Source organism: Callospermophilus lateralis, chromosome 3, assembly GCF_048772815.1.
Source record: "Callospermophilus lateralis isolate mCalLat2 chromosome 3, mCalLat2.hap1, whole genome shotgun sequence".
Lineage (NCBI taxonomy): Eukaryota > Metazoa > Chordata > Mammalia > Rodentia > Sciuridae > Callospermophilus > Callospermophilus lateralis.
In genome coordinates this window covers 42,501,752-42,528,196 of record NC_135307.1, presented here as the reverse complement: position 1 = coordinate 42,528,196, position 26,445 = coordinate 42,501,752, and the positions used below count along the sequence as shown (strand labels likewise).

General features: G+C 32.0%; 1 protein-coding gene across 2 annotated transcripts in view; it reads right to left on the bottom strand.

Annotated features, from left to right (window-relative positions):
• Scfd1 (sec1 family domain containing 1) overlaps nucleotides 1-26,445 on the bottom strand; it is a 90,454-nt gene that overhangs the window by 15,661 nt on the left and 48,348 nt on the right. For both annotated transcript variants that reach the window (XM_076850132.1, XM_076850133.1), the window contains 5 exons: nucleotides 17,595-17,691; nucleotides 14,304-14,374; nucleotides 12,322-12,401; nucleotides 8,337-8,399; nucleotides 6,415-6,490 (listed from right to left, as the gene is read on the bottom strand). In XM_076850132.1, coding sequence (XP_076706247.1) covers nucleotides 6,415-6,490; nucleotides 8,337-8,399; nucleotides 12,322-12,401; nucleotides 14,304-14,374; nucleotides 17,595-17,691 — 387 coding nt within the window. The remainder of the gene's footprint in view (nucleotides 1-6,414; nucleotides 6,491-8,336; nucleotides 8,400-12,321; nucleotides 12,402-14,303; nucleotides 14,375-17,594; nucleotides 17,692-26,445) is intronic.

Below are 26,445 nucleotides of genomic sequence, written 5' to 3'. Positions count from 1 at the left end.
CTATTGTTACATTTCTATCCAACAAGTTTGATTAATTTGAACATAAGAACACTGAGTACAGAAAATTTACTAAATGACTATACTGTCTATTCAAAGTGCATTTCTACTGGGCTGATAATCTGCCCATTTTGAACTGGTATTTCCTTTGTGAACTGTACAGAATAATTTTCTATTTGAAACTTCACATAACAAAAGCAACATTAAATCTGTTTAAAAAAATGTAACTAAGGATTTAAAACAAGGATTTAAATTTTCTTAGGTCATAAAACATATTATTACTAAAGTGGACTAGCACTAAGGAAAATGCTATTTTCCCCAGAAGAAACAAAACATTTTTTCCCTTTTACTAGATTATGAAGTAAAAATCTTTTAAGATGGTCTCACACAAGTGAAATTAAATTAAAGTTATTTCATCATTTTGTGAAATTTGTGTTGGCCAGGAACTTTTAAATATAAAAGAGAACCATATGTTCAAACTGAATGTATTTCCTGAATAATCTTTAGAATAAAATTTAAAAAGGTGGCTTCAAAATTTTACCTTTTTTGTTTCAAAAAAATTGAGTTTGTTCATTTATCAATAGGCCTAAACCATAAATTTCTCTAGGGATGGAGAAAACTATAGTTAAACATTTGTTCCAAGTAATAAGAACAAAAGATGATGAAGCATTTTGCAACAGTAGAGGAAGAAATAATACATTCTGGAGCAAGGGAACATTACAAATTATTTGGTAAGACTTTAGTAAAATTGAGTTTTTTTTTTTTTTTAAAACCCATTTATCTATTTAGACTGAATTCTGTTTAGCATTTTTGAATTGCACTATTACAGCTATGCAATGGAGAAAAAAAATCAAAAGATTTCACATATGACAAATCATGAGTCACATTTTATACTTTTGAAAATAATTGGAAATTTGGACACTTAACCAAGATTTCATGATAAATCTTCATTTAGTATAAAAATTCCCTAAAGGATGCAATTACGTTTTACTTTGTGCTTTATAGTTCTGCTATCTCTTATAACAAGTCTGTCAATAAATACATTAAATAACTTGAGAAAAATTTCTTTCTAGAAAAATTGTTCAAAAATTCAAAAGCCCAGGGACAAATCTTTCTTATATTTTCTCCTGGCCTTTATGATCAGACACTAAATCAATCAACTATAACTGCTGTACCATGGAATATTCACAGACTGCCAGAGATTAAGGGCAACTCCAGTTGAAGAGAATGATAAAGGAAACACATAATGTCTTTTTTAAAAAAAATATTCATTTTTTAGTTTTCGGTGGACACAACATCTTTATTTTATTTTTATGTGGTGTTGAGGATCGAACCCAGCGCCCCGCGCATGCCAGGCGAGCACGCTACTGCTTGAGCCACATCCCCAGCCCACACACATAATGTCTTTAAAGGGATAAGGAAGAGTACATTAGAAAACAGCTTTTAAGATTTGTCACCAACTGGCACTCTATTCAGCTGTTTTCTTTGCCTAAATGAAGGCTTGGGTTAATAATTTTTAAAATAAATTACAGATTGAGAATAATTTACATACAAGTTAATTGACTTTTATTGATGGAAAAACTGGGTTGTAGCATCTTAATAGAAGAGAGAAAGCATCAGAACAAAACAGTATATCTCTTTTTGCTTAGCAGAGACTGTTATTTTGTTTTTAGAAACAAAATAATTGTGTACCTCAGTAAGATATATAAATTAAATTTAATAAAATGAAAAACATATTGTTTAAAAAATTCCCAAGCATATTTTTTCTTTTTTTGGAAATCGCTATTTAGAAATAAAACTGGAAGCATTATTGTAGGTTAGTAACACTAAAAGGATCAACTACCATTAAATTTCTAATAATTAGTAGAAAGCCATTACAGATACAGATTTGAGAAAAAAAGAGTCCTACACACACAAAAACCCTAAATTAAGGATCAGTTTTTCTAAAATTGAGTACTCAAATTTCAAAACATGAACTAGAAATTTATGTATAGAAAAAAATATGGTAGGAAATTTGTGTCTAAAAACCCTGACTTCTTACTTTAATAGTGTTTTGTAATTTTAGTCATTAGAAAAGTTTAGATAAAAATAATGCTAACTTTATCTCTGCTGGGGTTATTGCTTAAAAAACAAAACAAAATATGCAAAAAATTCTAAAAACCAATTTAACAAGTGTCAGCTCTATAACCAAAACAGAGATTTTTTTTCCACTTTGAGTTCTAGAATTAGCCACCTCTTGACCTATATTGCCATCTGCTCTGTGGTGACTATTTCTAACTTTTTCCTCGCGTCCCTAGGCTTGGAATGATACTTGGATATGGAGCTGAAAGCAGGGCTGGGACAAGGGTTGCTGCTGTCCTGCATATCAGAGCTCTGGAGAATGAAAAGGCACTTCCTTAGGAAGGATGCTTATCTGGAAGGCTTTGATTAGTACAGAATAAGATGGAATGCGAAGACACTGGGAACACTTTGGGAATGAGGCATATATATCAATGCTAGAAGGGTGGAAAGTTACCAGTGAAGATAGTAGGAGAGGGAATAAGATTGATCATCTCTTTTCAAAAACTGTAAATTATAAAACAGAAGGGAATCTACAGAGCAAACCCAATACTCTTACATTAGAGATGAGGAAACCATAAAACATGTAAGGTGGTTTCCATTAAAAAATCATAGCATGTAATGGCAATAAAAATGAAGAAAAAAATGATACGCAAATTCGTGAAGTGTCCCATATTTTTAGCAATTAGAGAAATACAAATCAAAACTACTCAAAGATTTCATCTCACTTCAGTCAGAATGGCAGTTATTGTTGCTTATATTCTTAACAATAAATTTTGATGAGAATGTGGGCAAAAAAGGTACACTCAGACATTGCTGGTGGGATTGCAAATTGGTGCATCCATTATGGAAAACATTATGGAGATTCCTCAGAGAGCTTGGAATGGGACCACCATTTGACCCAGTTATCCCACTCCTCAGTTTATACCCAAAGGACTTAAAATCAGCTTACAACAGTGACACAGCCTACTCACAATAGCTATAAACTATGGAACACAGGTGCCTTTCAACAGATGAATGGATAAAGAAAATGTGGTATATATACACAATGGAATATTATTCATCCTTAAAGAAGAATAAAATTATTGCATTCGCCAGTAAATGGATGGAGATGGAGAATTTCATTCTAAGTGAAGTAAACCAGTTTCAAAGAACAAAAGAATGAATGTTTTCTCTGATATGTGGACGCTAATTCACAATAAGGGGGTGGGGAGCTAGGGAAGAATAGAGGTACTTTGGATTAGACAGAGGGGAGTAAAGGGAGGGTAGCAGGTATAAGGGAAGGAGGATAGTAGAATGAATTGGGCCTTATTACCCTATGTGCATATATGATTACATGAAGAGTGAGAAATTATACTCCATTTGTGTACAATGTGTCAAAATGCATTCTACTGTCATGTACAATTAGAATAAAAAGAAAAAAAATGAAGAAAACAGAATTACATAGATCCAACACATCTATCCTTCATTACTAGATACAGTTTTTAAGTCTTTTTAATCTGTGGATTCCCATTATTTGTAATTTATTTGTTGGTAATTCATGTTTAGGAGGAGGATTATTTTGGCAAACAAGTCAAAGAAAGTAGAATGGAAAACTTCTAAATTATGCAACTTTGTGCATAATTTCATCACATCACAAATATATTTTGAATCTGTGAATATCACTTAACTGATTTTATGTGATAGTTGATACTTGTGATGCATAAAACTTATGCTGCTCAGAAAACAAAACACAAAAAACTCTTATAAGTAACCTAGAAAACTGAACACAGATAATCCTATTGTTTTTGTCTATTTTTTTGGGGGGGGTAATCAGGGATTAAACTCAGGAGTACTTGACCACTGAGTCACGTCCCTAACCCTATTTTGTATTTTATTAGAGACAGGGTCTCACTGAGTTGCTTAGTGCCTTGCTAAATTGCTGAGGCTGGCTTTGAACAAGATCCTCCTGTGTCAGCCTCCTGAGCTGCTGGGATTATAGGCATGTGCCACCATGCCCAACCTTCAAAACAATATAATTTTAAGGGGCATAAATTATTCATAATGCTCCAACTGTGAAACTGATGGAACCAATCTCTTAGCAATCTCTTTTTTTTTTTTTTTGGGGGGGGGTACCAGGAATTGAACTCAGGGCCACTCAACCACTGAGTCACATCCTGGCCCTATTTTGTATTTTATTTAAGACAGGGTCTCACTGAGTTGTTTAGTGCCTTGCTATTGCTGAGGCTGGCTTCAAACTCCTGATCCTCCTGTCTCAGCCTCTCGAGCTGCTGGGATTACAGGTGGGCTCTTCTTTTGACACTTCTTACCTCTTAGTTCCCAAATTGCCTCAGAATCCCCATTGCCTTTTTAAGTATTAGGACGTCGTAACTTTTTTTTTTTTTTTTTTTTTAAATATTTTTTAGCTGTAGTTGGGCACAATACTTTATTTATTTATTTATTTTATGTGGCGCTGAGGATCGAGCCCAGTGCCTCACATGCACTAGGCGAGCACTCTACCATTGAGCCACAACCCCAGCCCCATGACGTTGCAACTTTTAAAACAGATTTCTATGAGTTTAAAATAAATATTTCTAGAACAAGAAGCTTTTTACTGGAGGGTAAATTCATAATATTCATTAAGAACAATTAGAAAGTCCATACCCTTATATTTCATAATTCAATTCTAAGTCTTATCACGTAGGTGTAAGTAATACGAGGTGAATACTCACTCAGAAAAAAACTAACATTTAAAGCTTTGGTATATATCCTTCTGTACTCTCTCTCTCTTTTTTTTTTTTTTTTTAAAAAAAAAACCAACAAAAAGCCAAATGCAGTGGTACAGGCCTGTAATCCCAGCAGCTAGTAAACTGAGGCAGGAATAGTATAAGTTCAAGACCAGCTTAAGCAACTTAGCAAGGCTCTGAGCTACTTGGCGAGACCTTATCTCATAATAAAAAATAAAAAGAACTGGGGATATGGCTTTGTGGTTAAGTGCAGTCTCTGATACTAAAACAAAACAAAAACCAACAAAAATGATCATTTGGATTTGCTGTTTTGTAATATGACTTTTCTTTTTTCTTTTTGTTACTGGGGATTAAACCCAGGAGTTCGTATCACTGAGCTACATCCCCAGCCCTTTTTTTATTTTGAGAGGCTGGCTTTGAACTTGAGATCTTCTTGCCTCAGCCTCTCAAACTGCTGGGATCACAGGGGTGTACCACCTACAGCCAGCTATAATATGACTTTTTTTGGGGGGGGGCGGGGGAGGTGCTTATTCATGGAGTAACATCCCCTGCCCGTTTTTATATTTTTGAGACAGGGTCTTGCTAAATTGCTGAAGCTGGCTTTGAACCTGTGATCCTCTTGCTTTAGTCTACCGAGCTACTGGGATTACAGGTGTACATCAATGTGCCCAGCTACAGTATGACTCTTAAGTTCACTTTGCAGAATAAAATGACTCACACACACCCCTAGTCAATACATATTTTGTCTTATGCTGATCTTATTCTTTTTTAATACCATGGCTCTTCTGATAGTAGTACCAGATATGTTACATTGATGGGGTAATCACAGATCATTTCAAAGTGAGAATTTGCCTCTGTCAAAGCAGTAGTCATCTGCAATGTTAAGAAAAGCAAAGGGATTTGAAGTCTTAAAGACAATTTGTTTTTATATCTTATGAACTCTAAAATAAAACAAATATTGTGTTAGCACATTAAAATAGGGCAATTTAAACATTTCTTGCAGGTATCATTAGGGGACTTCACAGTACTGTGCACCAGTTTAAAAAAAAACACTTTTTTAAAAAATATTTTTTAAATATTTTTAAAAAATATTTAGTAGTAGTTCCTTGCAAGAGAAGTAGAATGGGAGGTATTAATTAGAATTCCTGAGATAATGAGGTTAAAAAGTATTCCCCAAGTACTTATGAAATAACATGTTTGGAATTATTTAAAGGAGAAATTTGGAAATTAATCAGCCTTTTAATTAAATGAAGCAAATTAAGATTTTCACTATTCTAACATTCCATGGTTTTTTGTAATAGAACATTACTTATTCAAATAAAGAATTTGAATAAAAAATTTACTTTTAAACTAGAAACCCACTTTATGAAAAATTAAAATAAAATATTATGTGGCAATTCATTTTTTCAAATAATGTATTTTCATAAACCCGATGACAAAGAAAAATTAAATATGAGTAAAGTCCAAATGAGCCAATCTTTAAAAAGTATTAAGATTTCAGAATTCTCATATTCTTATATATATCAATTAAGGACTTCCTGACCTTATTTTATTCCTCATTTGTTCTCAGTAGTCAACCTGTCAACATTTATGTTAAAAAGTTACTAGTATGCTTTTGAACAGGAGCACTTACTTGCTGTTTCAAGACCAAGTTTTTCACTCCTTCCATCACAAACTGAGATCCTGTATTCATGACTCGTGATAAGAGACTAGTTAGAGGCAAAAGAGAAGGACTTCAGTAAGTAATGCTTCTCCAATTTGTTACAGATATAATATCTGCTTGCTTACACACTGCATGTTGATGCTCAATGTACCTACTACCATTGTTTTCACTAAATAGAAAGACCCTGAGAATTTCTGCTTCCATGGGTATCACTGCTGCAATTTTATTTAGCCATAAGATGATGAGATTAGTCAGTAATTATTTTTAAAAAATTTGTTCTCAAATAAATATTAATCTTAGGTACAGTTTTTAGGCAAAGTATAATTTGAAGTAATTAAAGATAGTAACCCAGACAACTTGCTTTAGGAGCTCAAACACACATGTTGAAAATACATATGCTTACTAAGTACTATGAAAAGGTCAAATGTTACTGTCTCTTTCTACTGTGTTCACAGCAGTAGAAAGGATCCAGTCCTGAACAGTATATATACTATGTCCTCTCTATATATAAAGTCTATAATAAAAATGTGGGGTATAACCCACTTCATGAATTCTGTCTCAATTCTGAAGAATGCTTATTGTCAGAACTTTTTTTTTTTTTTTTTTTGCACCAGCAATTAAACCCAGGGCACTTAACCACTGAGCCACAACCCCACTTTAAAAATTTTTTTATTTTGAGAGTGCCTAAGTTGCTTAGGGCCTCACTAAGTTGTTGATGCTGGCTTTGAACCTGGCAATCCTCCTTCCTCATCCTCCCAAGTTGAGGGTATTACAGGTGTGTGCTACCACTCCCGGTTCTTGTCTGAACTTTGAACAACAAAAAGAATGCCAACAAATGACTTGTCACACTGGGTTTAAATTTATTGTTCAGTCTCTCATATGTCACAGAAGAGTAATTCTGATACATTTATGATATTAGGGGACTAAGGATAGCCTGCAAATTGCTTTTCTTATAACACTTTTTATTAAAATCCCCAACTAAAAATACGTAAGAAATCTAATAAGCTTTATTTAAATATTTCTTAAAATTTTCAGACATGAAACTGGAAAATCTCTTTTATTAAATACATGTGAATTATTTTCCAAAATTATTTTCCTTTTCCCTGTTTTATCCTTACCCCCTGCTGAAAAGAAGAGATGGACAGGATGGATATCCTTAATTAACAGAAATAAGAGAAAGTAATCTTTGTTGGAATACACACAGGCAACTCTGAAGGGCATATAAACTGCACAGCACCCTCTGCAGCTGGATTCATTTTGCCCAGGACTTACAAAGGGCAGGCCTTAGGCAGAGTTCTATCGTTTCTGGAAAATGTTTCATTAAAACTTGTATGGAGCTAGGATGAGCCAATTTTCCTTTGAACTTCATACTTTTATTTATTCTAGCTCTAAAAAATAAGTTAGGAATTTGAAACTTGCATGGTATGGAAGAGAACAGTAAGAATTATTTTTGTTCATCATTTTTGAAAATTACATAAACTTTATATGAGTCTTTGGAGTAAGAAGTCATCCACAGTCCTGGGTACTTCCTAGCTATCATTTAGCACCATGCCTGGATCTGTCTTACACCTAGGTCTGAGTGACTAGCTTCAAGTCTATGTTAATTATCAACATTGATATAAAAATAGTTTTAACCTTCACATATTTTCTGAAAATGAAAAAGGTAATGTTTTAAGAACAAAGAAGCACATGAAGTTCATATCATGTAAAAGATACTGTATTACATTTAAAAAAAATTTAAACCATCTAAGGAAGCCAAAGGCATGGTGATATTTATCCTGCATCATAACAAAAACATTCTTCAAAGTGTCAGGTATCGTGTTTTTAAGGCATGAAAGTCTAATTAAAGCCTGGAGGACAAGGATTAAATCAGCATTATTAAAAATACTTACCCCATTGGTTTAGTGGTAGTGTTTCCATAGCTGGCAGGAGCTGAGGCCATCTTGGCAAAAGCCCTAAGATATAAGAAAGTTATATTTAGATGTGACTATTAAAATTCCTATTCAGTATTATGGTATTAAAATATCTATTGACCAACTCTAACTTCTATTATGCATTTTCTGAAAAAGAGAAATAATTTTTTAAACCAACATAACTATATTCACTTAGTACAGAAACACTGATATTCTTTAAAAACACAAATGCATTTTAATCTTCACAATTTTTCTTTCTTTATCCACTCCCATCTGATCAAGGACAAGAACTGAGGCAGACACCTACTAACTTAAGACAACAATCATGTACTGATTAACTTTAGTCTCCTTATTGTTTCCATATACTGTATTCTCTTGTTCCCAAATATATGCCTTTGCTCACTGTGACCTTTGGAGAGTAAAACTCACTACCTTCTGCAGTGGAAAGTGCCCATTTCCTTTTAAGACTCAGTTCAAAACCACTTTATCATTACTCTTTCAATTTCTACTATCCAATGATTTTTTTTCCTGTAGCCGTATTTTGTACCATACAATTTTATATTTAATTGCATTACTTTTAACTGTTTGAAGTATCTAGAGTATCTTTAACTATACTATAACATTATTAAGGGTTGGGAGAAAACACAGCACTTAGGTGTGTTTTAAAAATTTTTCCTCTGAGTCTCTTCTCTCATTCTGTACAGAATCCAGAAAATACAGAATGCTTTCAGAAGAATTCCACAACTTTGAGGTAACCAAATATTAGGATGTTGGTGTACATTTTTCTAATCTTTGGATATATGCATACATAAAGTACATGATTTAAAAATCAAAATTAGCATTGTATTACTATAAACATTTAATGTCAATAACTATTCTTTCATGATTCTTAATTATTTCAATTGCTTTGTAAATAAAAATAAAGTGTGTGTGTGTGGGAAGAGACCTAAGAAAATTTTTATAAAAGTAAAAAAGAATGGGAATCACTAAGATGTGGTAGTTGATATGCAGACAATATTCGATCTCAATCTTGATAAAATCTGTCAATAGAAATCCCAAACTTGACACAAAAATATGTTTTGTTCAGAAAGGAGGATATGAATCAACTGTTTCTAGCAGTGAATTGGAATTTCTGTCTTAACAAAAATGTGTATTTTTTTTTTACTAGAAACTATATGTAAACGATTAAGAGGGGTTTATAAATAGCATTATATTTGTATGACTGAATATTATGCAAACATCAAATATTAACTTTGGAGACTATCTTAAAACAATGACAAACAAAACCTTATAAAAATGATTTTCCAGTTTTAAGAAATATATGTAATACATGCACAAAACAGAAGGATATACAATAACATTTACCTGTAATCTCTGGATAGTGAGATTACAAGTAAATTTTTACTTTTTCTTTATATATTACTTTCCAAATTTTCTTCAATAAACTGGTATGGCTCTTACAATGGGAAAAAAAATCTTATAAATTAGAGTTTATATATTTTATGACTGTGTAAAATAATGCCCAAGATTGTTGTTCCCCCTGATAACTCTAAATACTGATTAAGGAATTGCATGTAAATCATAATATAAAACAAACAATGTATATATACGACTGCATGACAGATGTGATTCTACAATATGTACAACCAGAAAAATGAGAAATTATGCCCCATCTATGTATATCAAAGTGCATTCTGCTTTCATGTATAACTAATTAAAACAAATAAAAACATTAAAAAAGAACAATGACTCTGTCACACTGCCAAATATGTCTGTATATTATAAAAGTTGGAAAAAATAGTTTTTAGTTTTTCTTTTTAAAAAAAGGTTTGTTGTATATTACAAGAACACAGTCAAGTGAAATTTGAGAACATGAAAGCATAGATAATACTCAAAAACTTACTACTCAGAATAACCACTGTTTATTTGGTACATTTCTCTTGCTATGCACATTTTTTGGGACATAATTGGCGATCAGAAAGCACAATTCAATCTTACTCTTTTAAAAACTGATTTAAAAATTATTTCAAAGGTAATGTTTATTAAAGTAAATTTGGAAAATAAAGTGGTCAAAAGAAAAAAAAATCTACCACTAGGAGTTACCTGCTATGACATTCAGAGGTATGTCATTTCACTTATGCAATTAAATGTATATATGTGTATACTAACACACTAATACAGAAAAATGGATAAACAGGGATTGTGCTGTAAAAAATGTCATCTAAGTTTGTGTTCAAATGTGATATACCCAGAGGTTTTCCCTGATCTCCTAAACATATTTAGCTCTTACCTCCAATAAATTAATATCTTATTCAACTTTATTTCTTTTTATTTGATTAACATGGCATAGCATCATTTTGTTCATTTACTTGTTAACTATTCCCTTAAGATAAATTCAGTGCCAGTGGGGCCTTGCTTATTAGGCTTTACTATTAGAAAATACAGTCATCCTTCAGCATTCACAGGGGATTGGTTCCCAGATCCTCAAATATATGAAAATCTGCAAATGCGCAAGTCTCTTAAATAAAATGCATAGTATTTGCATAAAACCTATACAATCCCCATATACTTTAAATCATCTCTAAATTACTTAGCATACTTAACGAAATATGAATTCTATGTAAATAACTGTTATACTGTATTGTTATAGGAATAATGTTAGGAAAAAAGTGTATATTGTCGAAAGCAGTGATAGAGAATTGGAGAACAGTGTCTGAGATTGGGGTCTCTGATGACTTCATGGCTGTGGTATGCTTGATGCCTGGGAAAGTTTCTGTGCAAAGGTGCAGGATGCCTAGCTGCTATGGCAATGCCCTCTGTGAGGAGGCTCTGTGCTAGAGTCTTATCAACCTGGATCTTGATCTCAGGCACTCAGCTCCTGGGAATAAAAGAACTCTTTGGCTAGAAAACCACAATGTTTTGCCAGCTCCACTGCTCCTGAACCTGTCCACACAACAGTAACTTTAAACAATGGACTTTCTTGAGAGCTACCCAAAGCTCCTAATATTGCACAATGCAACTGTAGAATGTAATTGCAGAATAAGCTGCATAATGTTGTTAACTAACTTTCATGAATACAAAGACTAATGCTTGCATAGTCTTTAATCTGATTAATGAGACATATATAAGTAAAGATTGCTGGAGTAATTCTTCAGACACTGCTCTATTGTCACTGCTCTCTACAACATGTGTGTTTAGAAAAAATTTTTTTGAATATTTTCAATTGGTGGATATAGAAACCATGAATATGGAAGAACAAAAGTATTTATCAAACAAATCAATGGGACTGTTACACAAATTTTTTCTCCTTAAAAAATACATGAATATTTCCTATGTCAGTAAGTCTTCTACAGCATGATTTTTAGTGATTCAATTGTATTCTACCTTATGGAAATGCTACAATTTACTTACCAATCTTATCACTGGACACTTAAGTTGGTTTTCAAAAATTTCATCATTTTACTTACTTCTAAGATTTTACAACTCCAGTTACTTATTTGGGATAAATCATTAAGAGAAGAATGTGCTAGGTTCAAGCCATTTTTTAAAAGCATTTTTATATCATCCAGAAAAAGAGTGACAATTTATATTCACAGCAACACAGTACAAATTTGCCAATTAATCATCTTTGGCACAATATTTTCTACATTTTTACATTATGTTAATCTGTATTACCTGTGAAATTAAAATTACCTTTTAATGTTTTTAAGACACTTCAGTCTTTGATTTTTTACCTTATCAGTGGAGAAAATATAAAGCTTGTCTAAAAAAGAAAGTCATTACTGTTTTATATAATTTTAAGATGTGCATAGGGTGGGTCAGATAAGAAAATATTTGTGCCACTGGATATAAAAATCAACAATGGCACTGTTTAATTTCCTTATTAGCATTCCCATTTTCTGTGAACAAAACCTTAACAGTGCCCTTACCTTAAATGATAGGAATTAAAGAAAATAAAACTTACTTCCACTGTTTGATATATTGTAAAGGATTAAGGTTGCATCCTGCATCTGTTAAAGCTTTTTTATACTGTTCCAAATCAGCCTGAAATAAGAAAAGAACTGTATGACAACTGTATGACTTTCATGAATGTTGTCATTTGAGTAATCAGCAAGTAATACCAAAAGCATGAGCTTAAATTATTGGTACCTAAATAGAATGGAGTTGCATCTTTACTGAATACCCAAGTGAGGATCTGAGACAAAAACCATATAAAATAAAAATAACTTAACAGGTTCCCAAATCACCAATAAACTGTAGTATTTTATCATCCCTCAGTAAATTCAACAGTCACGTTTTTTCTCTATTGCTAACATAGATTGGCTTTCTTTGGGACAAGCATTAAATTAATGATTTGGCTTGACCAAGAATATTTCAGAACCAGAAGTAACAGGAGAACAACATGGACTGAAAAGAACTGCTGATTCAGGTTTCCCATCTTATATATTCTAGGGGTCCAGATTCATTAACTGAAAAACAGTGTTATTATACCCCCTCCACCACCCAGATTGGGGTCTGAGTGTCCTACACCTCTTAAATAGCTGTTTTTTTCTCTCTTCCTTGAGCTTTTATTTTCCTAATGAGTAAGTCAAGTTGAATCTGTGTAAGTTAAAGAACTACACTATAAAAACATTACAAGGGAGAAGCATTTATAAAGTTTACCATCAACCAGAAGTTTTCATTACTTTGTATTAAAGAACTGTTAATCTGATACCAGTAGCCATAATTTGCATTAAGCCTCTTAATCATCACTGAAACTTCTGAAAAGATGTAATTTTTAAACAAATATAAATGAAATTAATGCCCAATTAAACTATTGTTTTAAAATCACTTATATATGATTTAACAACAACAACAACAAAAAAAATATATATATATATATATATATATATATTTTTTTTTTAAATTGGGGATTGAACCTAGGGCATTCTACCATAAAGCTACACTCTCATCCTTTTATACTTTTTATTTGAGACAGGGTCTCACTATGTTGCTGATGCTGGCCTTGAACTTGTGATCCTCCCTGCTCTACTTTCTGTTTTGCTAGGATTATACTCATGCATCACTGTGCCCAGCTAAAAATCATAGTCTCAAGAAAGCATAATAGTCTGTTAGAATCTTATAAGATAATGGGAAACTCCCATTGATGAGAGATTTTTACAAAGAAAACCACACTTACTGAATTAAAGTAGAAGTCAAAAGATAGATGTATTCCTATAGTACAATAGAAATGGCCTAAAGCAAATACTGGGTTTAGTTTGCTGTTTTAACATGCCCAAAAGTTTTGATCTTTGCTGTTTTAACATGCCCAAAAGTTTTGATCTTTGCTGTTTTAACATGCCCAAAAGTTTTGATCTACAGAAGCCTGACAATTCACTAGACATTAAAAAGTAATTGCTACCAGCAAAGGAAACTTACAATAGCTATGTTATTCCAGATATAATCTTAGAAGTTTATTTAGTAAAACTAGTTGCTCATACTTCTTGCTCACCTAGTAAAACTATACTTGGTCAACATGAGAAAGAGTCAATGATCTCTAACTCAGTAAAAAGCCTGACACCCAAAACCCATCACTTTCCTACATAATAGAGGATATAGGATATTTTCTATGGAATACTAGTTTCAAAACAATCTTAAAATTATAAGACTGTTCAAAAATCCTATCAATACTGGTTAACCTATTTTAGGGTAGTTATTTTCCAGAAATAAGAATTTTGGCACCTTGAATTCAGTTCATATTTTAACAACTTAATAGTGGTCAGACATTTCCTGAATGGACAGTTTCCCCTGGTGACAATAAAAACTGCCACAAACTCTGTAGTAAATAGAATGAGTCTTAACAAATTGTTTTTCTTTTAAAGAAAGGAATGAAGTAGTTATCTATTTTTGAAATTCTGTTATAACTGCAAATAAGCATTCCTCCCAATAATTCTTTAGAGCACATACCTCAGAAGGGACTTGCTGTGTACTTATGTAATAGATAAGAAACAGTCTCATTTTGTCTTCTGGAGTTCCTGCTACAAAAGAAAAAAAACAACAAAAAACTTTCATAATTGTGGTTATGATAATCAACATTTACAAGTACATTAAAATTCAAGGCATATGTAAATGTGGCAAAACAAAATATGGTTCTTGATTCAACTGATAATTACCATAATTATAACCACATAAAATACAGATACAGAAAAAGATTAATCGTAGGATTAGAGGGCTGTGATTATGGAAACAAATTCATTCTAACTTACAAACTATAGTGTTGAGATTTACTTTTTAGATTGAAAAACTCAAAAAGAAAAGGAAGGATATAGGCAGGTAATAATACAATTATATAGAATGGGATACTTGTAAGATGGCAAGAAGAGGTTGGTAAAATTAATAGTTGTTTAATAATAAATAAAATAAAGCTATAAAAATACAATCACATTTAAAAAATAAAATTAAAAAATTTTAAGAATCCCTAGGGCATTTATTAACACTAATATTATAAAATATGTTTCCTCTTGAGGAATGGGAACTATTCCTTCTTTTTAAAGCAAAGTATTACCTACTATTGGAAGATGTTATGGATCAAACCCAGTGCATTACACATGCTAGGCAAGTGCTCTACCACTGAGCTACAACAGCAGCTCCCTCTAGAGTCTCTTTGCCAATAGAGTTATCTTATGGTAAGGACTGAAGAGCATCCTGATGCATATAACTATATATGAATCAAACTGAAATCATAAAATGTTTCTTTTTAAACCAAGAGTCTATAGCACGTAGCTACAGCCTGGAACCTCTTGTCATACTTTATATTTTGAGAAAAGTTTTAAGAATAGCTTGGAAAGCATTTTTTTAATCTCTGAAAAATTTAAGTTGCTGAGCTAATGTCCATTACTCTCAATATCGAAGACATTTCCAATATAATTTTGATAATATAACAGAAAATTAACGTTGATACATTGTTACATAGATGTAGTAATCTGCTACGTGACATGTACATTGTTGTTTAATTCTCATATCCCATTTCAAGTTTAACGAATTGTCTACAATATCTTTCATGGCAAACTTTGGGATCATGTGTTGCACAGAATTGTTATGCCTCTTTAGTCTTCTGTACAAAACTGTTCCTCCAGCTTTCCTTGACTGGCATGACTTGGTATTTTTTAAAATTATAGGTTACATTTTTTTTTTGGCAGCATACTGTGCAATTAATATTTCATCACAATTAGATTCAGATTATACATTTTTAGCAAGAATATTACAAAAGGATGCTGTATTCTTTGCAATGAATCATAGTAGGTGCTGCAGTATTTCCGAATATCTCATTACTGATGATTTTAACGTGATAATCAAATAGGGTATTTGTCAGGCTTCTCCACTGTAAAGTTACTATATCTCTCTTTGTAATTAATAAATACTTTTTAAGTAAGTACTCTGAAACTGTAAATATCCTGTAAAATTTGAAGGTAACCATTTTTTTTTTTTTTGTCTATGAGGACTTGTAGCTGTATGGGCTATACTCATTATTTATTCTGACATTCAACTGTCATGATTTGGAGACTTGTCAAGCTGACTTCTGGGACTTTTTGACATGTTCTATCATATTTTGAGTTCTTTCCTTGCTTTTTTTACAACAAAATGTTCCAGACTCATCTAGTACTTTCTTTCCCTACCGGAGTCCTGGAATCAGTTACTTCTCGAAGGAGTCCTGGTGGAAAATGGTATTTATGAGCCAAAATCTTTAGCAGTGGGATATTACTGTTCCCAGGCCTCCTCAGCTAGGGAATACATGTAAGTGTGCACATATGTGTGTGTGTATATTGATTTCTAGATCTGACAAATATAGTGAGAACACTAAATTCACAACACTTGAATACTACTTCATTCTAGTTTTTACCTTTCTGTACTTAATACTTCTTCCTCTGATGACAAGAAATCTGGCTCCCTTAAACTAATCGACATATTTACTTGTTTAACTAGTTCTCTGTTTGTAATAAGTATCCATATCTGCTGCTATCCCTTTGCTTGCATGGATGCTCTTCTTATTTCACTTGAACTCTGATTCCCTATGATGGAACCACCCACACACCTGGACATACTTTTCAACCTACCTGGGCCCAGACTGAGTGGTTCCTGTGTGGGATCACTTGCCTTAATCAGTTAGGGCTTTTATACCTCTTGCAAAACTTGTTCCTACATGTGGATACACTGTTCATCCCCTCTTGAACTTTGACATTTCACGCTAGGTTACCCACTCCCCTCTACCCCATGTGTAGTTTCTCCTGCCATCCTGCTTAGGTTCCAACATCTTGTTCTGGGCTAAAGTGGCATCAGACTGCCACTGTGCATGAATGCCGACTTTGTTCTGCCCTACTTAATGTCTTTTGGAAAAAGTTGTGTAAGAAACAAAGAAGAAAGGCCTTTTTATCAACACATTTATTGTTTTGATTGTATTCAGAAATTTTTACAAATAACCAGGAATACCTCGGAAGTGATGGATGTTTCTCTCATTGCAAAGTGCACATACATAGCAAAACGTTATAAGTCTAGTTTTTAAAAGTATAAGCAATACTTGTGGCTCCTCAGAAGTTTTAATGAATGGAATCTTTATTTACACATTAGTTTGAATTTTCTTTTTTTCAATTTGGAAAAAAGTCTAAAGCTTATATCCGAATTTGAACTAAAAATCGTCATTATACAGCTTGAGTACTCCATATCTGCAAAATGGGTCATGGGCTTTATATTTGCTTTGGGAAACAATGAAATTTGGATTCAGAACTATTCTGAAATTATCAAAACGTCTCTTAAGGTTTGAATATTTTAGAGACTAACCCCCTACTATACATTCCACAGTCACTATAATTAAAAGTTATAATTAGGTTATATTTTCAAATTATAAATAGTTGTATTTTGTTTCAATAGAATCTAACGTAAAATACTTAGACATACAAATATAAATAATTGACTACAAGGTTTTCTCAAAGTGAATTTCTTAAACATATAAAATAGATTTAGAAATAAAAACAAAAAGTGCTTTAAATAATATCAAAGGAAAGTTCAGTAAATAAAATACAAATCATTTTTCCACTTCAGGAACTACTACGTTGAAAGTTTTTCAACAGAAAACAGTTCACTGAGCTTCCTTGTTATTAGTATTGACTCAGAAAAGTAGTAATTCTACTTAAATTTTGCTCAAATTGAAAATGGTGGATTCATAAGATGTAAAACTTTTAACCTTAAACTTATGGTACATACCATCAGGGTCTGATATTATATCAAGAAGAGATTTATCCAAAGTAGTTTTGCTCATTATTTTTTCTTCATATTCAAAATATACATCCAGCTTTCTTGCCTGTTTCAAAGTAAATATTAGATGAGACTACATCAAGTAATAAAAATATATTAAAAGTCTTTCAAAAGTTTCTATTTTCTATAATCAATTTAAAAAATAAATGTTCATTTCCTGGTACAATTTCAAGTTTCTTCCTTTTAATCACACACTTAATATACACATATACATACATATATAAATCCTAGCCAACAGATTAACTATTTTGTAATGTATCAGAATTAACGTACATGTCTTACATATATTAGCAAAAATAAAAACACACTAATTGTATTAATTACTAACTAGAACACAAATCACATTGTACTCCATGCAAATTAATATCGTGGCCATGCTGTTTACATTTTTTAGTGTGCAAATCCACATTTTTCTATCTTAAGTGAACAAAAAATTACCCTAATTAGCCTGCTTTCAATGTTTTTTAAAAATTAAACTCTTTTTTCCCCTCATTAGTTCTATTTGATATGTTGAAGTTTTAGATAACAAAAAAGTAGTAAAATGTTTCCAAGTGACATTGATCCAAATGAAATTAGAGTAAATAAAAGTAACTATTCTCAAATATCTATTAAATTATGCTTCTGATAACAAAACAGAAAAGAACATATTTGTTCCTAACACAAAGGAGTTAAAAGTTAAAGTGGCAGTAAAAACCATTCATGAAATAAATTTGGATACTCAACAATACCAATAAAGAATCAACAGATAATTATAGAAGGTAAATATTTTATGCTAAAATTATATAATTAAATAAATAAACTTTTGTGGAAGAGGAAGTGATATATTTTGAATTAAAAGTGACTTGGGAACTCAGATATAGCTCATTTAGGTTAAACAGATCATACCAAGGTACAACAAAGTGCAGACATCCAAATAGTAGACTAAAGAGTGGATTTCATACATTGGCAATAGGGAAATAAGTCAGTCTTTTCAATTCCACTCCCTTGCAGTGGCACACAAAGCCAGATTTTTAAAGAATGAAATATTCAGGTAGTTTAAAAATAAACAACACAGAAAGGACAAAGAAGTTCCAGTTCTTGCCAGTCTTCTTCCCATTCATTTCCATCTGCTTCTATCAGTATTTTAATTATTTCTTCTACAGTTTTTTACTGTATTAACATAAAGAAATAGAACCTACATTCTAATATCCCTCCCCATTTTGACACAAAAAGTTAATATGCTATATTCTTCTGCCCCTTTTTGAATAATATAGACTACATCAGTATGTGAAAATTTTCTTTACCAGTGAGTGCTTAATGAGAGTATAATAGAAAAAGTTTTTTCCTTATTATAAAATGTTTGTGCCTTCATATTCCCTGATGATATAGGAACTATTTTAGCTACTATATAGTGCTACTTTTATAACTAAAATAGAGAAGAGGTAAAATCCTATGGAATGACAAAGTCCTAGAAATAATATTAAAAATAGGAAAAGAAATATAAGAGAGATCCTATAGAAAAGACCAGGGTAGTGGCTAAGGGAACAGAGAAGATAGATATTTAATAATTAACACAGGAAAGGATATGAGAAACAACAGTAGTGAAAGAAGTAAAAGAAAACTCCCAGGGAACTAAAATGATAGTAGGAACTATGCTAATGTGAATATTAGATTAGGAAAAGCTATTATTTGTAAAGCCAGGAATGAAAACGGAAAGGCAATAAAATATGGCATCAAACTGACTTTTAGGCCGTTCACAGTCTGACCCAGCCAACTTTTTTGATTTCAGCATTATTTATAGATTTGGTTTCCTCAGTACACCACATAGCTCACCAAATTTTCATTAAGCATAGTGTATACTTTTAGCCTTCCAGGGTTATGCACAAGTTATTTCTTGTAGTTTTTAAAGGATATATTACTTCTCTATCATTTATCCAGTGAATTCTATTCATTTCATCTTATTTGCAGCATCTCTGCTCCCTCCCTCATATTCCTTAGCCAGAACTCGTAACTCCTTCTCCTGTACCAAAAGCATTTCATAATAACAATGATCTCTCCATAACAACAATGATCACATCACATTACTCTCCTTTGCTTTTTATGTCTTCTTCCTAAAATTATAAACTCCTTAGAATGTGTCTACTTAATTGTTTAACCTAGGAGTTTAACAAAGAATCTGGCTCATAATAAGTACTTGAATTTATTGAATTTCAAAACTAAGAGCAGGACATACACAAGCAAGCAGTCATTTTTAAAAATCATAAAAATAGGTGAATGACCTTCTAGAAATAAAAAATGTAAATAACCTAATCTTTAGTGCTTTAATATAAAGAATTAAGCATGCTAAATGTTACAAGGGAATCAAATGTCTATATGGATCAGTGAAAAAACAATGTTTCATTAACTTATGCAGGTATACACACATCTGATTCATTTCTCCTTTCTTGATATATTAATTTGTATTCCAAATTCTAAGGAGCAATGTAAATCGAGTCCCAAAACAATTTAATTTGAGTAGTAATGGGTTTAAAAAAATTTAAAAAAAATTGTTTTTGATGATAAAAATGTTCCAACATCAGGTTGTGATTATAAATTTCATCAATTCTATGAGTTTACTAAAACATATAAGTGACCCATGAAATGTCTCTACAGAGCTCTAAGGTACTAGAGAACAGTGTTTAAAAACCACTACCTTAAATTATCTTGTTTAATTCTCCAAATAACACTATGAGCTAGGAATTGTTAGTCTCATTTTAAAGATGAAGAAGCAGACACAAAGAAACTTAAGTTTATTCAAGGTTACCAGAGTAGAAGTAGTAGAGAGTTGAGATTCAAATCCAGGTCATACTTCAATGTACACCACAGATAAAGAGTAGGGAAATTTATATTTTCCTCAAGAACAATTTATTGCTTCTTTTGCTTCATGAAAAAAAGCATATTTGTCAATTAGTACGTGTTTGGCTTTTTGGTAATACATATAATTTTTGTATATATTTGGCAAAAGGTCATTCTGGCCAGAGATCTTTTATCTATAGGTCTTTTCTCAAATTCTTCAAATGAAGGAAAATACTGAGAGGCAACTTGGTAACTTCAAAGATTGGTTATTCTTATTCAACATGGGCTTAATAGATAATACAATTTGCATAGTAAGAGTGACATTAAAAATGAACAACTTAAAAATTATAAAATAACATCAAGATAAATTTTTGGTAGTTACATTAAATATCAAGAATAAACAGATAAAAGGGACTATAAAAGGGACTATTATAGAAAATCAAAAGCACTACACATGGAATACAGATTATACATATAGTGAATATATTGTGAATATGAGTTGTGAGAAACATGAATTTCTCAAGAATTGCTTTAGAAGGGCTTTCTAAACGAGGATATGATAAAAGTAAATTTAGTATTTCTTTCCAGTTAACAATGAAGCTTTTTAGTATACTGTCTCAAAATTTATATTCAATTAATACTGCATATATGTTGTTAAAATTTGCCTACCTATAGCCCACTGGATTGGAAAAAACACAAATAAAACAAATCTAAAGTAAACATTTTCCAAAGCTAGTCTGTCTCTTCCTTTACTGTAACGGACAATTCCTTTTCATAATAGACAATTCTTAAGATTCATCTGAGAAGTATAGTGTGTTTACACCTTTTGCCTTTTTGAAAATCTGTTACCTAGAAACATGTACCAGATACCCACACAGGATATAAACGGAATTCTTTTCCTTATAATTGTTGGAGATCTTCCATCTCTTTGGCATTCTTCTCTCTATTCTAGCAGATATCACCATTATAGAATTCTCTCTTCATCGCTAGCCTCATTTCTTACCTCTGTTTAATGACTGACTGATGGCAAAGTCCAGAGACTATCTTGGCCTTCTCATCTCTAGGCCCCAATTATATCCCCTGGTACCATTTAGCAGTGAAAGAAAAGGCAAGAAAGAATTATCGAGTTCTACCTCCTTCTTCCATTAAAAATCTCAATATTTCTATTTTTCTTAGGGGGGAGAGAGAGAGAGAGAGAGAGAGAGCGCTCGAGAGAGAGAAGATATAAACCCTTCTATGTTACAATGCAATATGAGAAATAACTCTACATTGTAGACTAAACATTCTATGGGAAAGAAACTTATCTACCACATAATATTTTAAAGAAGGTATATTATACGCTATAATAAACTTAGAATTAGACTTTCAGAATATAATCTGCACCTAAGTTGAAGACTGTTTATACTTCAGCCTTTTTTATTCTTTCTTTCTTCTTCATGAGTTTAATTTGAACCACCTATTAGGGCTGTACTTCTATCTCCCTTCATCTACGTGGGTAGCAGTGGTAATGCATTATTCTAATAGTTTGTGGATGGTGTATATCATGAGATTATGAACTCTTCAAGATTTCTCATTCATTATTGTGTGCACAGCGCCCTACAAGATGACTGGGATTCTCCAAAACAATTTTTTTTCTAATATAACAAAATATCAGGTTAATTTATTTTCAGTTATTTAGGTGGGTATTTTGATGAATTTCACACTGAAATGTTTGCCACTGCATGCATGAGTTTGCCAACATAAGAAATTATTTCACAGTAACTGGATGATCCATTAAGTTATATTTAGAAGTGTTTTATAAGACAAGTAGCTGAAAATAATCACTTTGAAACACTTGCTTATATGTCAGAATGACATAAATTAATCCTTTCATCTTCACCTCAATTTTGTGCAGAGGAGGGAAAATGCAATGTATTATTAAGGTGAGGAAACTGGTTAGGATCTTCAATTTCTACAATTGAATGTTAACCTTACTACTTGGTTATCTCATTTTTATTTTTTTATTTTATTTTTTTAAGAGAGGTGAGGGGGGGGAGAGAGGGGGGGAGAGAGAGGGGGAGAGAGAGAGAGAGAGAGGGAGAGAGAGAGAAAGAATTTTTAAAAAATATTTATTTATTTTAGTTCTCGGCGGACACAACATCTTTGTTTGTATGTGGTGCTGAGGATCGAACCCGGGCCGCACGCATGCCAGGCGAGCGCGCTACCGCTTGAGCCACATCCCCAGTCCCGGTTATTTCATTTTTAAATCTACGTATTTTTCTATTAAGACACTAAATTTCTAGCATTCAAGGCCCAAATAAGAATATAGAATCAACTTTGCTTTATCAAATCCTATCAAAAATCCAATCAAAAACTGATATTATTATAAATTATTTTAAAAATTGGTAGTCATCTATTCTAGATATTAAAAATTCTATTCTAAGTTTAAGATGAACCATTAAAAGGCTATAAACTTAGATTTTACTACCTTGGTAACTGATAGAACTACTCTCACTGAATTGTATTTTAATATTATACCCTTAGCTTTCATTAAAAGTGCCATACAAAACAGTCATATGAAATCCGTAAATGTAACTGATATTAAATACTATATCTTTACATCATAGTTTACTTTAGATAATATAATGCAATATTTTTTGTAATGTTACACGAAGTAATGCTTTTCTTAAAAGAAAGAAAATCAACTTTCTGCTAGAAGTTTTTAAAACTTATCTCTCTCTTGCTCCCTTTTAAAATTTTGGTGGCCAGAAGATTCAAAGCCACATTTGTGAATTAACAATATGAATACATAGAAACTATTCTGAATTTTTATCTCATTTTTTAATGTGCTATTTGTGGAAGTGGTCCTAAATCAGACTTAGACTAAGGAAACAACTTTAATCTATAAATTTATCCTACATATTGATGTTTGCTAAAAATTTATTTAATTCAAACTAAAATAATGTATATACCAAAAATTTAAAACATACAAAAATGATCTTTATAGATTACAAGTATTTAAAATACAAATAAAAGTGACCTTATCATTAGATAATGAAAATTGCTTTATCAACAATATTTCTGTAGAGAATAGAGATTTATGTGGCACTTGTAAACTACTGTCTTATTGTATTATGGCTCTATAATATTTCTGTTCGGACATTTATGTAGGACTTATAAACTGCTATAAGTCTTATTATGACTCAGAAAACAAAAAAGGGCAAATTAAATTGAATATATGTAGAAGAAAATACATAATAAAAATCAGAGCAGGAATCAATGAAATTAAAAACAGAAAAATAAACAAAATCACAGAAACCAAAAGCTGGCTATTTAAAAACATCAAATTGATAAACCTCTACTCAGGTGATAACCTAAGAAACTAAAAATCCTAGAAAAAAGAGTTAAGATACAAATTAATAATACCAGAAATGAAAGAAGGGCTCTTGCTACTAAGCTCATGATGTTAAAAGGATAATAAAGTAATGTTTTAAATAACTCTACGTGCACAAACTTGGTAACCAAATGAAATGAACTAATTTCTTAAAGGATAAACGCTATCAAAACTCACTTAAGGAAAAATAGATAATCTGAATGCATTTATATCTATTTTAAAAATGTGGCTAATAAACAGAAAGCATCAGATCCTGATAGATGCACTAGGGCATTCTATTAAACATTTAAGAAATTACACCAATTTCCCACAATGTCTTCTACGAAACAAAATGCCAGTTGTGACAAACTAAGTTTCTTTCCCATAAAGATCTTATCCCTATTACTATACTGGAAGTCTTAGCTAATGCAATAAATAAACAAGGGAAATAAAAGGCATAGCAACCGGATAAGAAAAAATACAATTTTTGGTTGCAGATGATATAACTGTCTTTATTGAAAATTCCAAAGAACTAACAACAACAACAACAACAAACTCCTGGCACTAATAAGCAATTATGTCAAGGTTGCAGGATACAAGGTAACATATAAAAGCCAATGACTTTTCTATATATTAGCATGAACAATAGGAAATAAAATTAAAAACTGTGCCACTTTACCAGCACTAAACTCCCCAAATATTTATATATAAATCCAACAATACAGGTGTAAGATCTGTAATGATAGAACAGAACTGATATGAAAGAAACCAAATAGGCTTCATATTGTCAGGATGTCAGTTTTTTTCCAATTTGATTTACAGGTTCAATATAATTCCAATAAAAATCCCAGCAAGTTAGTTTGTGGATATTTATAAAATGATTCTAAGGATTATATAGAGAAGCAAAAGACCCCAGCCAGCCAACATAATATACCGGAGGAGAACAAACTTGGAGGAGTGATACCACCCGACTTCAAGAGTTACTATGAAGCTATAGTAATCAAGACAGTGTTGTACATATATATCAACACAGGAGAAATGAGATCCCCAGAAACAGACCCATGCAAATATAGTCACTGAATTTTAATAAAGAACCAAAATCAATATAATGGAAAAAGGATAGTCCTCAATCAATTTAGACACCTTTTCAAAAATCAACTAAAACTAGACCACAGATCTAAATGTAAAATGGAAAACTATAAAACAATTAGAAAATAAGAAAATCTATATGGTGATGATTTTTTTTTTTTTAGTAAAACACTGAAAGCATGATCCACAAAAAACACTTCAACTAAGAAGATAAATAGATGGCAAATAAGAATATGAAAAAATGCCCTACATCATATGTCATCAGGGAAATGCAAATTAAGATAACAATGAAATACCACTACACACTATTAGAATGGCCCCAAACTAGGATTCTGATAATATCAAATGCTGGTGAGGATATAGAGTAACAGCAGCTTTCATTTATTGCAGGTAGAAATGCAAAATGGTACAGCTACTTTAGAGTCTAGCAGTTTCTTACAAAACTAAACTTATTCCTACCATACAATTTAGCAATCATGTGCTCAAAGAGTATTTGGTATATGTCCAAGAGTTAAAAACATGCATACACAAAAAAATGCACACATGAATGTTTATACCAGTTTTGTAACTGCCCAAACTTGGATGCAACCAATGTATCTTTCAGTAGGTAAATGGATAAACAAACTGTGGTATATACACACAAGGAAATATTACTCAGCAATAAAAGAAGTGAGCTAAGAAGTCATGAAATAATGGGAGGAACCTTAGATATTATTAAGTGAAAAAAGCTGAGCTGAAAAGTCCACTTACTCTGTAATTCCAACTAAATGACATTTTGGAAAAGGTACTTCTATGGAAACAGTATAAAGATCAGTGGCTGCCAGGCTTAAGGGAGGAAGAAGAGTATAGGGAAAGTAGGGCATGCCCCTGGCTCAGGAGGCTGAGGCAGGAGGATCTGAGTTCAAAGCTAGCCTCAGCAAAAGCGAGGTGCAAAGCACCTCAGTGAGACCCTGTCTCTAAATAAAATTACAAAATAGGGCTGGGGATGTGGCTTACTGATCGGTGCCTCTGAGTTCAATCCCCAGTAGCTGCCCCCAACCCCTCAAAAAAGAGTACAGGGAGGAAGGAGGGATAAACAGGTAGAACACAGAACACAGGTAGGTTTTTTGGCCAGTAAAACTATTCTACACAAATCTGTAATAATTGATACAGGTCATTATATGTTTGTCAAAACCTACAGAACGTACAACACAAAAAGTGAATCCTAAGGTAAACTAAGGACTGTAATTAGTAATAATATATTAATGTTGACTTACCAACTATAACAAATGTCTTACTATTGCAAATGTTAACACTGGGAAACTATAAGCATGTGGGTAAAAGAATATGTGGGAACTCTCCATTTTTTTTTCCTGTAAACATAAAACTGCACTAAAATCAATGGAATCTATTAATTAAAAAACCAAATATATGTAAACAGGACAATAAAAGGTTCTTATCTAATAAAGAGTGTTGGCAAATTCTTGGGAAATTTTGTATAGGTTGAATATCTTTCCAGCTTCTTCATGCATAATGTATAAAATGATGCAAAGAGAAAAGAATATA